Source organism: Dendrobates tinctorius, unplaced genomic scaffold (assembly GCF_039654945.1).
Source record: "Dendrobates tinctorius isolate UK_male_01 unplaced genomic scaffold, ASM3965494v1 ptg000107l, whole genome shotgun sequence".
Classification (NCBI taxonomy): domain Eukaryota; kingdom Metazoa; phylum Chordata; class Amphibia; order Anura; family Dendrobatidae; genus Dendrobates; species Dendrobates tinctorius.
Window position 1 is genome coordinate 22,198,283 of NW_027361775.1, and position 13,518 is coordinate 22,211,800.

The 13,518-nt window shown below is 43.3% G+C and overlaps 1 protein-coding gene across 2 annotated transcripts; it reads left to right on the forward strand.

Annotated features, from left to right (window-relative positions):
* The first annotated feature begins 4,075 nt into the window (after positions 1 to 4,075).
* Positions 4,076 to 11,728, forward strand: CAMK2N2 (calcium/calmodulin dependent protein kinase II inhibitor 2). 2 transcript variants are annotated; one of them, XM_073589240.1, is made up of 3 exons: positions 4,076 to 4,692; positions 5,391 to 5,405; positions 7,218 to 11,728. In XM_073589240.1, the coding sequence occupies exons 1-3, from the start codon at positions 4,524 to 4,526 to the stop codon at positions 7,286 to 7,288; spliced, it is 255 nt and encodes an 84-aa protein (XP_073445341.1). In that variant the 5' UTR covers positions 4,076 to 4,523; the 3' UTR covers positions 7,289 to 11,728. The 2 variants fall into 2 exon arrangements, with proteins under 2 accessions (XP_073445341.1, XP_073445342.1); XM_073589241.1 differs by lacking the exon at positions 5,391 to 5,405 and having other exon boundaries at positions 4,085 to 4,692.
* The last annotated feature ends 1,790 nt before the right edge of the window (positions 11,729 to 13,518 follow it).

Here is a 13,518-nt window from a genome sequence, read left to right on the forward strand (position 1 = left end):
AAGTGCTAAACACGTTACTTAAAACTATACTCAAAGTGCTAACCCAATATCGTCAAAATCTAGAATCTTATAAGTAGACAGTTTGTGCTTACTTTCTCAGAGGCCCCTTAACCAACAGGGGTCTGGTAATATTCTGTGGATTCATTCTAAAGTGAAAAGATTCATACGAGATATGAAGAGCAGGGACCCTCTTGGTATCTTTGCCTTCCAGGTGGGCTTTGTGCAACATGGTACACTCTTTATATCGCCAACACTACATCTCCGGCCTTTAGTAAGTGCTTAGGACAACTGGGTGGTGGATCTAGATGTATATATTACCTTGACTTTATTGTATAGTATCTGTTGGATACCCTTTAAAGAGGTCCTGTCATTTGCCATAAATATAGTACTATACGAAAGTTTTAGGCAGGTGTGGGGAAAAAATGAGCAAAATTTGAATAATTAAAGAAAATAGAAGTGTTAATAATTTATTTTTATCAATTATCAAAATGAAAGAGAAATGTAGATGAAATCAATATTTGGCGTGATCACTTTTTGCCTTTAAAATAGGATCAATTCGTCTAGGTACACTTGCACACAGATTTTGAAAGGAATTCAACAGGGAAGTTGTTCCAAACAATTTGGAAAACTATCCACAGATCTTCTGTGGATCCAGGCTTGCGCAAATGCTTCAGCCTCTTCATGTAATCCCAGACAGACTTGATGATGTTGAGATCAGGGCTCTGTGAGGGCCATATCATCACTTCCAGGAGTCCTTGTACTTCTTTACACTGAAGATACTTGTTAATGACATTGGCTGTATGTTTGGGGGTCATTGTCATTCTGCAGAATAAAATTGGATCCAGAAGCCTCCCTGATGGCACAGCATGATGGATAAGTATCTGCTTAGATTTCTCATTATTGTTGACACCATTAGTTATGACCAAATACAAAACTCCATTTGCTGAAATAATGCAGTCCCCTAAACTTGCAGGTAACCTCCACCATGCTTCACTGTTGCCTGCAGACACTCATTATTTTACTGCTCTCCATCCTTTCAGCAAACAAATAACCTTATGTAGAAGACACATTTTTCACATTCTTACCCCTCAACCTAGAGCACCTGCTGCCATTTTTTGCACACTAGTGTCTATTTTTTTGTGCATATTTGAGTCACTTGACCTTGTTACCATGTTAACAGTAAGGCGTTTTCGATGCAATTTTTCCTATGAAGTCCAGTTTTACCAAGCAGTATATTGGTGTAGCTGGCTCCAATTGATTGATGCTGGTGCTGACCTGGTGGCACTGCTGGACATCTCCTAAATTTGACGGGAAGTAAGCATGATGCACCTCATCTGCTGCACTGTTTCCTTTGCTGACCACTGCGTCTAAGATACTCAACGTTGCCCATTTTCTGGTGCTTCTTTAAAAGTAACCTGGGAACCCCAGTCTGCGTTGAAATCTTTACCAGTTAGAGACCTTTATGATGCAGCATGACTGCTTTATGTCTTGCTGCTGTGCTCAGTCTTTCCATGGTGTATGATCTGTGACTTGAAACTGTTTTCCACAACCTCACCTTTGTGGCATAGTCTGGCTGTTCCTCACCTAGGTTTCAGCCTCCTACACAGCTGTTTCTGTTTCCATTAAAGGGTTGGCTACAGTTTGCTGACGACATTTCTAAATGGGAACGCCTTGCTAGAGACTCTGCACGCACTGAGTCATTACCAAGCTGTCAACGTGACATCAGCACTGCAGCCAATGTCAGACACAAGGCGCATCAGCGGAGACTCACTGGTGGACCTGGGGAAGGTGTGTGAGGCCCCCTTTGTTTTTTTGTACTGCAAACTGCAGACGGGGCAGATTTAGTTAAAAGGAAAGCAACCCCTTTAATGAGTGTACATCAATCTACATATAAGCAGGGCCGACGTTAGGGGCAGGCAGACCAGGACCCGTAGAAGCCAGTAATCGCGAAACGGCTCTTGTCTGGCACCTCCCTCCCCTAGCATTCCTCTAACATCCTGCATGTCCACACATCCATTGATGGAATTCATGTGAAATAAAGACGCACAGTTTTTCAGCTATATTGGTGAGTGCTGCATATTTCTCCTTTTTTCGCTTCACATTGAAAGACCAGGCAGCTGCCTAGGGCCCCCACTCCCTCAGGGGCCCCCAGCTAGCGGCACGTCACGCAGCCACTATGGGGCCCCTGTGATGCAGAGGGGGCCGCCTGCCCCCAGCGCCGACTCCCCCTGCCACCGCGTTGAACTATACCGGCGTCGTAGATGCCAGTACAGTTCACAGCAATGATGGAGGAGACAGTTGACGCTCCCTCTCCCATCATTCCCCGCTCTGCCTCTGACACACAGCGGGTGCACGATGACGTCATCTCGCGCTCACTGTGTACCAGGCAGTGCAGGAGACAGGAGCCGGAAGCAGCGCGGGCACGAGGAGAGGGTGAGGAGTGTGTTTGTTTTTTTTTTAATCAGTATGAGTACTGGACTGTGGGGCAATTCTCAGGGGGTGGGGGGTTGTATACCATGATGGGCTGTATACCATGCTGGGCTGTATACCATACCATGCTGGGCTGTATACCATGCTGGGCTGTATACCATGGTGGGCTGTATACCATGGTACTGTGCTATATACCATGGTGGGCTGTGCTATATACCATTTGGTGCTGGGCTATATACTATGCGGCTGTGTTATATACCATGGGGGGGTACATTTTACATTATATTCTATGGGGGAGGCTGTGTTATATAATATGGGGGCTACATTATATTCTATGGGGGCTGCATTAATCTATATGAGGAGGGCTACACTGTATTCTATGGGGGTCTACATTATACTATATAAGGGGCTGTATTATTCTCTATAAGGGGGTTGCCATATATTCTATGGAGTGGCTGCATTATACTATATGAGGGGGCTGTTTTATTTTCTATGGGGAGTTAATTATATTTTGTGGAGTGGCTGCATTATTCTCTAAGGGGTGGCTGCATTATACTATAAGAGAAGGGCTGCTTTATATTCTATATATGTTCCATTATATTGTATGGTGTGGCTGCATTATACTCTGTTGGGTGTCTGTATTATGCTCTATGGGGTGGCTGCATTATTCTCTAAGGGGTGGCTGCATTATACTATAAGAGAAGGGCTGCTTTATATTCTATATAATATACTATGTGGGCTGCATTATACTGTATTAAGAACTATGTGGAATACATTATATGAAGAACTACGGGGTGCATTATACTATGGGAAGTGAATTGTTCTACATGGATGACTATGGCAGTGCATTATTCTATATGGAGAACTATGAGGAGTGTATTATACTATATGGAGGACTGAGCAGTGTATTTTAATATGGGGAGGACAATGAGGAGTGTATTATACTATATGGAGGACTATGAGGAGTGTATTATACTATATGGAGGACTATGGGGCACATTTATATTATATAAAGGACTATGGGGTGTAAACTGTAGATGTGCTGCTGATAACATGATACTGTATGGTGATCTGTTAGTGATCGTTCTGTCCCCATCATTCTTTCAAAGACGGTGGAAAGAGGCCGGGAAGCAAGCGTTGAACGACTTCAATGTTGTTGATCACACACGTTTAGCGGCCTGAACTCAGCGCATATAAATACAATCAAAATGCTTCCGTGGGATGTGCAATATGTTAGCATTTGGGGCCTCATTTTAAACATTGCCTAGGGCCCCACTTCGCCTAAAACCAGCCCTGCATATAAAATGATCATTGTCACCTGCTTGGTACAATCTGTGCAACCGACTATGATCCTGCACAATGGTGGGCATTGTATAAGTGGGCTGAGACGAATTTGGGGGCTAAAGGGTGGCACCAAACATTGATTTGGTTTCGATTTCTCTCTCGTTCGTTCACTTTGCTAATTAATAAACAATGAACCCTTCTACTGTGGAAACCAAGGTCACTTTGCAGCATTTCCTTACACTTTTGCTCAGTAGCAGTTTGTGGCCATTATGGAGTCAGGTATGAAACCAATCCCCAGACTAATAATTCAGCCCTGTACATGCCGGCGTGAATGCTAATCCCTCACACAGTGGGGAGGAATGACTGCGGTCAGCACATGGATGTACATGTCACAGGCGGCGGGGGTCCCCTCTCCCGAGGATACACCGGCAGCCCCCTCCTCCCAGGATTCCGCCCGCCCGCCCCTGTTCTCTAGGGTTTGCTTCTGTGAAGTTGATTCCTTGTTTTGCTGCAGTGTCATTGTTATTCCGCACTCGCCTCCTGATGTCACACACCCCCTCACATGACGTCACCGGGACACTGCTCCCCTTTATGATGTAGGAGCTCTCAGATTCTCCTCAGACGTGTACTCAGGAGCTGGGGGAGCAGTGTACACCCCCGGGTCCCCTCCAGTGCTGCTGAGCCCGCCCGTATTCCTCCGCAGTCTGCCGTAGCCACAGACAGAAGGATTGTGCGCCCGCCCGTGCCACCGCCGCCGCAGGATCCCCAGCGCCCCCGCCGCAACAATCCCCGGGTTTGGTGCCGCCACCATGTCTGAGATTCTCCCCTACAGCGAGGATAAGATGGGGCACTACGGCTCTGACACCGAGGTGGGGCAGATCTCCTTCAGCTGCCGTCTCCAGGACACCAGCGCCTTCTATGGGGGGAACCAGCAGAAGAGACCCCCGAAATTGGGGCAGATTGGCAGAGCCAAGAGAGGTAAGAAGGCTTCAATGGCCAGGGCTGTGCCAGCCATCATGTACTCATAGAGGGGATGAGCGCACAGACACCATCACAGCAGCATCCTCCATATACGAGAGCCTGTCTCCTCCATGCCATCACCCTCTTCCTCCCCACATCATGGAGTCTGTGTGAGGGTGATGCTGTGTGTGCCATGGGGTGACTGGGGAGGAGATCTTGGCATGCTGGGCACCTCTGATCTGCCCTATACCCGGCTGCCAGCCATGTATGCGGCATACCCACTGGGCACACACGATGCCATCCGTACACCATGGGCGACACCTGTGGCTGCCTGCCATGTGTGGCTTCTCATCAGACCATATACTGCGTATACATCTGCTGGGAATCTGCATGTTAGCAGGAGGTAGACGGTGGATCCCAAATAAAAGGGCGCCTCGCTGATTGTCCCCTCTCATTCCTGACCGCCTACATCTATAGGTACCGGTTCTCTAATGCATGCGTATGTGGAGGAAATGAATGGGGTGGGGGCACATTGCAGACATCCGATGCAATGATCACGCCGCTGTCATCCGGTCATACCGGGCTGGTTTCATGGGGGCTGTGCGTCTCTGTAAGGAGATGCAGACAGGTAGATGAACATGTTGAGCTGACTATGTACAATGCACCTGCTAACACCAATAATGCCTTGTTTTGTTGTGCATTCTTCTCTCTTGGAGCTGACACTGTCCAAGGTACTGATCTCAGAGCGTGCCATATACTGTGTATATCTCTATTCTCTGTGCCTACGTGTGGTCTGTATATCTGTACACAGAGACGCACACATACGCAGTGTCCATTGTCGCCCGCCTGAAGCGGGCAGTTTCTGCTACCAGTAGTGTCTGTGAGGTGCTGTTTGTTTTCCAATGAAGTGTTACGAAGTTGTGCTCTCACCTTCTACATTGGGGGGCTGACCAAACCCAAGACCATTGACCCTGCGGACGGGGATCTCTATCTGCCGCTACATAGGAGGGCATTTCTATCTGTGCAGCTGATGACTTGCAGAGTGGCATCGCTCTATAGGGGGAAGGATGGATATGGTGCCATTTTAGATGCAGCTGAAACTCCGGAGTTACCATAGATACTTACATTTCATCAAGTCGTAGAGGACGGCCGTCTTTAATGCAGAATATCCATCCTGTATGTGGGGTTGAAATCATGGAAAATTACAAGGTGCATTTCTGGGGGAACACTAGCAATGCGATAACCTAAAAGGAATTGGCGTAACCACCAAACGTAACTCTCTACAGAATATCGAGGGAAGAAAATATTTCCCAAATCTTCGCCTTCAGCGTCCTGTACGGAGCACATTGATGCATTATGCATTCAGCCCACTAGTTTGTGCACCATTTATCTCAATGTGCTTTCAGTAGGCAGACCGACCTCGTTTTAATTTCAGCCTCTCCTTTTATGTGTCCCCCCATTTATTTGTTCTAGTACTGATAAAATATTACATGAACCCAAGGATTTAGCAACCAGTAACGCAGCAGTGTGAGGGTCCATCTAGCCTTCATTATGGGATATAGGAGTAGGGCTGAATGGTTCCTTCTCCTATAGGTACCAAATTCTTTAGCGCCTATTTTAGGCATCGATGGCAAAAATGAAAAGGAAGGTTAGAATCAGAGAGCGCTGTGTAGTTAGAAGACTAATGATATCACAGTTCAGCCTAGATGACGGACATGTAATCCCTCTTATATATCTTTCAGGGGTAGATCACCTCTCATTAGTCGAGGTCGGTTGTTTCTGTAAAGTTCATCCAAAAACTTGGTTCTGCACATTATTATCCATTGTATTAATATCAAGAGTTAAAGTAACCAAATGCTTTTATCCTAATAATTGGAGCATAATCTAATTTGGTAGAAATTATCTAGACCAGTGTTGCCCAGCTCCAGTCCTCGAGAGCCACCAACAGGTCATGTTTTCAGGATTTCATTAGTATTGCCCAGGAGATGGAATTATTGCCGGTGCAGGTACTGCAATTATCACCTTGGCCATACTAAGGAAATCCTGAAAGCAAGACCTGTTGGTGGCTCATGAGGACTGGAGCTGGGCAACACTGAAGACAATGGTGGAGAATGTGGACACTACCAATTGACCATGTCCATGGAGACATGAAGTGATGCCTTTTACATAGGTTGTAGGGTTTCGATCAGGTATGAAAACAGCTTTAGTCTTGGACTCAATGCATAGGTCTTAGTCTTGAAGAGGTGAGTGCACAATTTCCTGGCTGTACATATATGCATCTTTTGTATCGAGCTATGCAATTGTTTCTGTTTCCACGTGAATGCATCATTGTGTCCATAAGTGTGTGCATTGCTAGACTCCAGCCAACGGCAGTGTAGGAGTGAATGCACATGTTGTTTTCCTTGCTTCTCAAGCCCTCACCTCCTCCTCATCTTATTTCTCTGCATTTCATGTCTCTCCATGTCATCTCTCCTTCCCACTATCACCTTTCTTGGTACACTCTGCCTGTTGATACCCAACCCCATGTTTCTCCCTTTCTTCAGTTGTTATTGAAGATGACAGAATAGACGAGGTGCTGAAGGGGGTGTCGGACAAGTCTCCCTCCGGAGTATAAGGTGTGGAAGTGGCTGCTCTCCACCCTGATTTGTAAGCACTTTTGGCTGTGCATGTTTGTGGACATGGAGAAGAAGGAAAGGCTTTGAGGCTGCTGGCAAATCTCCACCCTCCACCTTGATCCAGACCCTCTGCAGGTCTCCTGATGGTGCCATCTGGCTCCCCACTCCACTCAGACCATGCCAATGACCTCCAATGTGGAGATGTTCATTTCAGCACTTTCCTTTACCCCTTGTCACTGTCCCTCACCCTGGGCTTTGGGGGCAGCGATGAGTCTCTCAACCCATGTTAAAAGCCAACCCCAGATTGCAGAATGGGTGTTGTTGTCCATAGCATCTGCCTGTGTGCCAAGAAGGTGCTTGTAGACTGGAGCACCATGGAGTTGGTGATAATCAACTCCAAACCTTTCCGGGTGCTGCCTCCTCCTCCTGACTCACAATGTACATCCCAGGGGCAGTAGGGTATTAGAAATGCACTTTATTCTGACAAATATGTGTCTCTAGTGAAGTAATAATCTTTAGCTGTGTGCGTATTTGTGGACCCACAGGGAACTCATCTGCGCAGTCGTGTTTATATATCTATATATATATATAAATATAACTAGTCATGTGTATATATATAGGTATATACATATAGGATGAATTGTAATTAATGATGCCATGCCCCTTCCAGTCAACCAGTAAACCAGCATCAGAACAATAAGAGACTGGACAAGCACCCATCTTCCCATTCATCTTGCCCTTCACGTTCAAGAAACCAGCAGGTCGGAAGCAGAGCAGCTGGAGGGCGCAGAGCAGGCACAGGCCGTCCTTTTGCTGTCCAAACCCAAGCAAGAATAAGACTTAATTTGCTCCATCTCTTGCATGAGCTTCCGAATCCATCCTGGATCCCACCCCTTTCCCAGCACGCTCCTTTTTAACAGGAACCCTTTACATTTGTATTTTTATAAACTCTTTGTTAATATGAATTCTGATACATGCTGGTGACTGTGCAGTGTCACGTCAGAGATGCAGTCAACGTCTGGACGCAGAGCCATTGGCGTCAACTGGATGGCAACGTAGTGCAGTAACTTGAGGAGGGGGAGCTTTTATCAGGCATTTATGTAACATACTGCTGCCACCACCATGAATGTGTAAGAACTGAGCCAACCTGCCGATGGTATGTTTTGCCATTGTTTGATAGAATTTTTACATCACTATGCTGCTTGCTACTAGGACATGTTGTTCCATGTCGGATATGTGTCCCTTATACATGTATTATATAGTATATGTTTAAATAAGTATACAATGCTTTATATGGCGCTAAACTTGATATATATTATATACATGCCAGCTTTACCTAAGTGCATATGTAGAAATATGCTGCACATTTCACGTATGAAAAATGTTTACACTGGATCGTTCTCCTTCTGTACATAATCTGCGTATCGCATATGTAGCAAGTGTTTCTTTTACATTCAGTGTCATTCAGTTTTTGAGCTAGAGGTATGAAATGTTTGCACGTATTTCTACATTGCAACATGGAAAAAAAACTGATGTATGGAAACCTACATTTATTAGACGTACACACACGTTTTTAATGGCGACTATCTGAAAGAGCGCTTCCGAGTTAGGCCACGCTACTTCGAGGCAGCGTTACTTGGGTAAGGTCAGGTAGGAATCATGTTTGGTTATGTAGGACAACTTTACCCCACTTCTTCAGCAGTACAATTCCATTTGGTCTGGTTTTCACTTATACTAATTAAGGGGCCATATTATAAGAAAACAAAACTTGCTAATAATCCCAAATAAACAATATAGTCCAATAAATTTGTTAGGCTTGATAGGAAACTAAACTTAAAGGGAATCTGTCAACACTTGTGTACACATTATGTGCCTAACACAGCTAAATAGGTCCCGAGAAACCAAGTTTAATCAAAGCTATGTTCCTTATCATACCAGTAAGTTAATATTCACCCACTGTGCGCTAATGAATCACCAAGAGTCAACTGGGCGTTCCTGAACCAGGGAGGTGTCCTAGCCTTTCTACAGCAAACCTATCCAACCTCTCTGCATTTGATTAATAGATCTAGTGGTCTCCTGATTAGGACGTCATATGGAAGCTTTAGTAATGTAGGCTGAAATAAAAGCTGCGAGTATAAGCAGCCTTCACTTTTACCTGCTTAGCTGTCTTTCCTACAGTCGTATATCAGGTGATTTGAACGTCAAGAAAAAGACTTTCAAACAAGACCATGATTGCAGCTCTAGTCACTGTCTAGCTTGAGCCAGAGTTTTTAAGATAAGAGAGTTTCCTGAACCTTTCGTTCCAAGCTTCAAATCTTTGTCAACCCCTTATCCAGCAGTCTTCTGATAGTTAGGGCAAAGTATTAGACTATTAGGAGCACAGGCTGAAATGAGAGCTGGAACTATCTGTAGATGTCACTTCGAGCTGATGACCACTAGAACTGCGATTCTTGTCTTTCTTTTTAGCAAATCATTTTTATTTAAAATTTCAAATACAAATTTTCCATTTTCAATGATCATGTATAACGTAATAATTCCATATTATAAAACATAGGCAAAACATCAGATCCTTGTCTTTATTAAAGCCAAGAATACGGCTTTAAAGCAAGACCAACATCACAACTCTAGCCGCACTATAGCCTGAACTAGAGCATTTAAAAAAGGCATTCCCGAACCAGGGAAGTGTCCTGGATTCTCAACTGCACAACTCTGCAATCCCTCCTATCTGCTCTTGATTGACAGCTCTAGCGGTCTTCTACTGGTTAGGACGTAGTATGACACATGAGACCGGAATACATATTAACCAAGATTAGAGAAGGAAGGTTTTGCAGCCAAGAAGCCAGAACATTTCCGTGGTTCAGAAATGCCCATTGGACACTTGTAACTCATAGTCATATGAATAAAACTTTGTTTTCCCTGTTGTCTTGGCAGTATGATCGACAACATAGGTGTGATTCAATGTTAGCAGTTTGGTGCACTCAAAATTGCTGTCTGATTCCCTTTAATAATATTATTTTAGGCAAAATACCAAAAGAGCAAAGTGATCCGCACCGCCAAGACACTGTTGGTGACGACACAATTTCCTTGTGCTGGCAACAGTCAGACTCTACACCTGGAAATCCCTCAGGTGCTCATCCAATGAAATAACATTTGCAAAATATCGTATAAAGAGAGGTGGACGGCACTCACTGATCAGGAGAAACAACTTTATTGAAGAATCTTCAACGGTAGAATGAGAACAGGGGTGCGAAGATGACGACAACCGTTTTGCGCACAAAGGTCCCGTAGAAGATTCTTCAATAAAGTTGTTTTTTCCGATCGGTGAGTGCCGTCCACCTCTCTTTATACAATATATTATTTTAGGTGTATTATTGATAATATCAAAGACATTGTCAATGCTTCCATCAGTACCCAAGTAATGTTATACCGTTATTTTGGGTTACGTCACGAGAAGTTTCAAAATATCTTTAGGGAAATAGCACTAAATTGTTTGTCTCTCTAAAGGCTCATTCACACGTCAGTATTTGGTCAGTGTTTGTATGCCAAAGCCAGGAATGGAACTTACCGAGAAAAAAATATAATTGAAAGTCTGACTCCTGTTCCTTATTTTGGAGACATTCCTGGTTTTGGCATACAAATACTGATGAAATACTGATCAAAAATACTGATGTGTGAAAGAGGCCTTACTGAAATATTGCAAGTTATAGCTGAGGGACACAGCTTTAAAAAAATGCACTTCTACCTTTATATATATTTCTAGATATATATATTTATTCAGCTACTGTGTGATTATTCTCATCAGGTCTTTGCAATAGGCCTATAATGTCAAAGGCATCAGTACCAATTTTTCCAAAGATACAGAAAGAACTGTATCCTACAAAATGTTCACTCTTGAGATCATCAGCCTTGTCACATCTTCTGGATCTGTATATAGGAGTGGGAACCTGAGACATGTTAGTCCTGTCAGTGTGCAGCACTCGATAGCAAGGGTAGGCATATGTCACACATCCTGGTGGTGGCACTACCATCTCCGTCTACAATCACTGCTGGTGGTGACCTATGAGATAAAGGTTTCTGACTGGCTGAAATAATGTGGCTTGAAAATTTTATACTTTCTTTAACCAAGGGATGGTTTCAGGAATCCACTCAGTCTCTGAATGTGAAGTAACAGCTGTTAACCGCCTCTTTTATGAGACGTAATAGTTGTGTTTTTAATTTTCTACTTTTATTTTTTATTATTTTTTTTCCAGTTTTTTTTTCTTCATTTTTTTTTTTTTTTTTTTTAAAAAAAGCTTCTAAATCCTGTGCATGGACTTAAGATTCAAAGATTATACACCATTTTCTGATTCGAATAAGGCAATGCTGTGCCATTCTGGGAATGTCTCATTGTACATTGATACCATTTCAATTGTATTTGGTGAATAAAGAAATAAACTGATCACCACTGAGCTCTAGTGTGTTTGTTTCAATGGGAAAACTCCACTGATCGTCTGATTGAGAAAGTAAAGAACGCTTTGCAAGGTAAGCAATCCGCGCTCAGCATTGGACTACTCAATCAAGGGGTCGGAAAAAAATGGTGATAATTCTAGCATTTATGAAGCATCTATAGATTTTGTTCCTTTATCAGTCCAATGATTCAGATGAGGCATGTGGATCTCTTCTTCAGCAATGACGAATGAAGCATTTTCAACTGTATGTACCGAAAACAAATTCTGGGCATGTGTCAGAGTATACAGTAAATTAACTGAATATGTTTTTCAAATATCCCCTTATTAATGGAGAAAAGGATGGTTATCCATCAGCTTCTATATTAAAGCAAAAAAATCTAAAACTTCACATATATTTTAACATTGAAAACTGGGGAAAAATAAAATCATGGCAGTAAGAGTCCAGACGTCTGGTCTGAACGTTTAAAGCAAAACGCTCTTAATCCTTAACTTCCTTTTTAATGTTAATCCAAATAAGGCCACATGCACACATTGAGTATTTGGTGAGTTTTTTACCTCAGTATTTGTAAGACCATGTGCACATGTTCAGTATTTGGTGAGTTTTTTACCTCAGTATTTGTAAGCCAAGACCAGGAGTGGAGCCGTCAGAGGCAAAGTGTAATAGAAACATTTGAACCACTTCTGGATTTATCACCCACTCCTGCTTTTGGCTTTCAAATACTGAGGTAAAAAACTCACCAAATACTGAACATGTGCACATGGTCTTACAAATACTGAGGTAAAAAACTCACCAAATACTGAATGTGTGCATGTATAAGCCTTCCTACCCATCCCGGGAACCTACTGGATCTATCCATGCACCGAGTCCGATCCGGTAATCCTCTATTAACTGGTGAGCTGAGATTTTTTCCTTTTTCCCCCATTCCTATCTACATATTACTAAATCTGAGCTTTAAAAAGTAGCTGTCACCCTATGAAAAGTAGCCAGTTTTTGTTGTTATTTTATTCCTGCTGATCCCCTGAGTATTCCTTTATTTTTATTTTTTTTTTTTTAAATCTGCCATACAGTTCCAGAAATATGGGCCTTTTTATTTACTGCTATTTTCACGGTGTTCACGCAGGGTGATTATGCAGGTCATACTAAAGTACCGCCTCCTTGGTAAATACCATAAAAAATTACAGTTAATTAAATAAAAGGCCTATATCTCTGGAACTTTATGGCAGATAAAAAAGAAAAACTCATGGGTGCAGTGGAAATAACATGAGAGCAAAAACTGGTAAATTTTGACCTGGTGATAGGTCCTCTTTAAGGTCTATTCCAGGTGCTAACATTTCTTTTGCTTCCACCATTGTTGTGCAGGTTTGGGGCTCTGTTGAGCTTCATTACATGGACAGATGAAGAAATATTCTGGTATGGCCAAGGATTCATAGTTCCATCAAAACTGTTGTGATCCCTTGACATGAAAAGAGCCTTAAACCATGTTACACCATTGATCAAGGCTCTCTTTGGTTTCACGCAACGTAAGGCTATGTGCACACGCTGCGGTTTTTGCTGCGGTTCCGCTGTGGTTTTGGCCGCTGCGGATCTGCAGCAGTTCTGCAGACAGTGTACAGTAGCATGTTATCCTATGGGATTTACATTCTGCAGTGCACATGCTGCTGATTTTTAACTGCGGAAAAGCTGCGGTTTTGAATCGGCAGAAAGAAATGACATGTCACTTCTTTTCTGGGATTCTGCTGCGGTTTACCATCTCCTCCATTGTAGAGATGATAAACCGCAG

Bases quoted from the DNA above. Each gene is read 5' to 3' on its own strand.
- CAMK2N2 (XM_073589240.1), top strand. From the start codon at position 4,524: ATGTCTGAGATTCTCCCCTACAGCGAGGATAAGATGGGGCACTACGGC.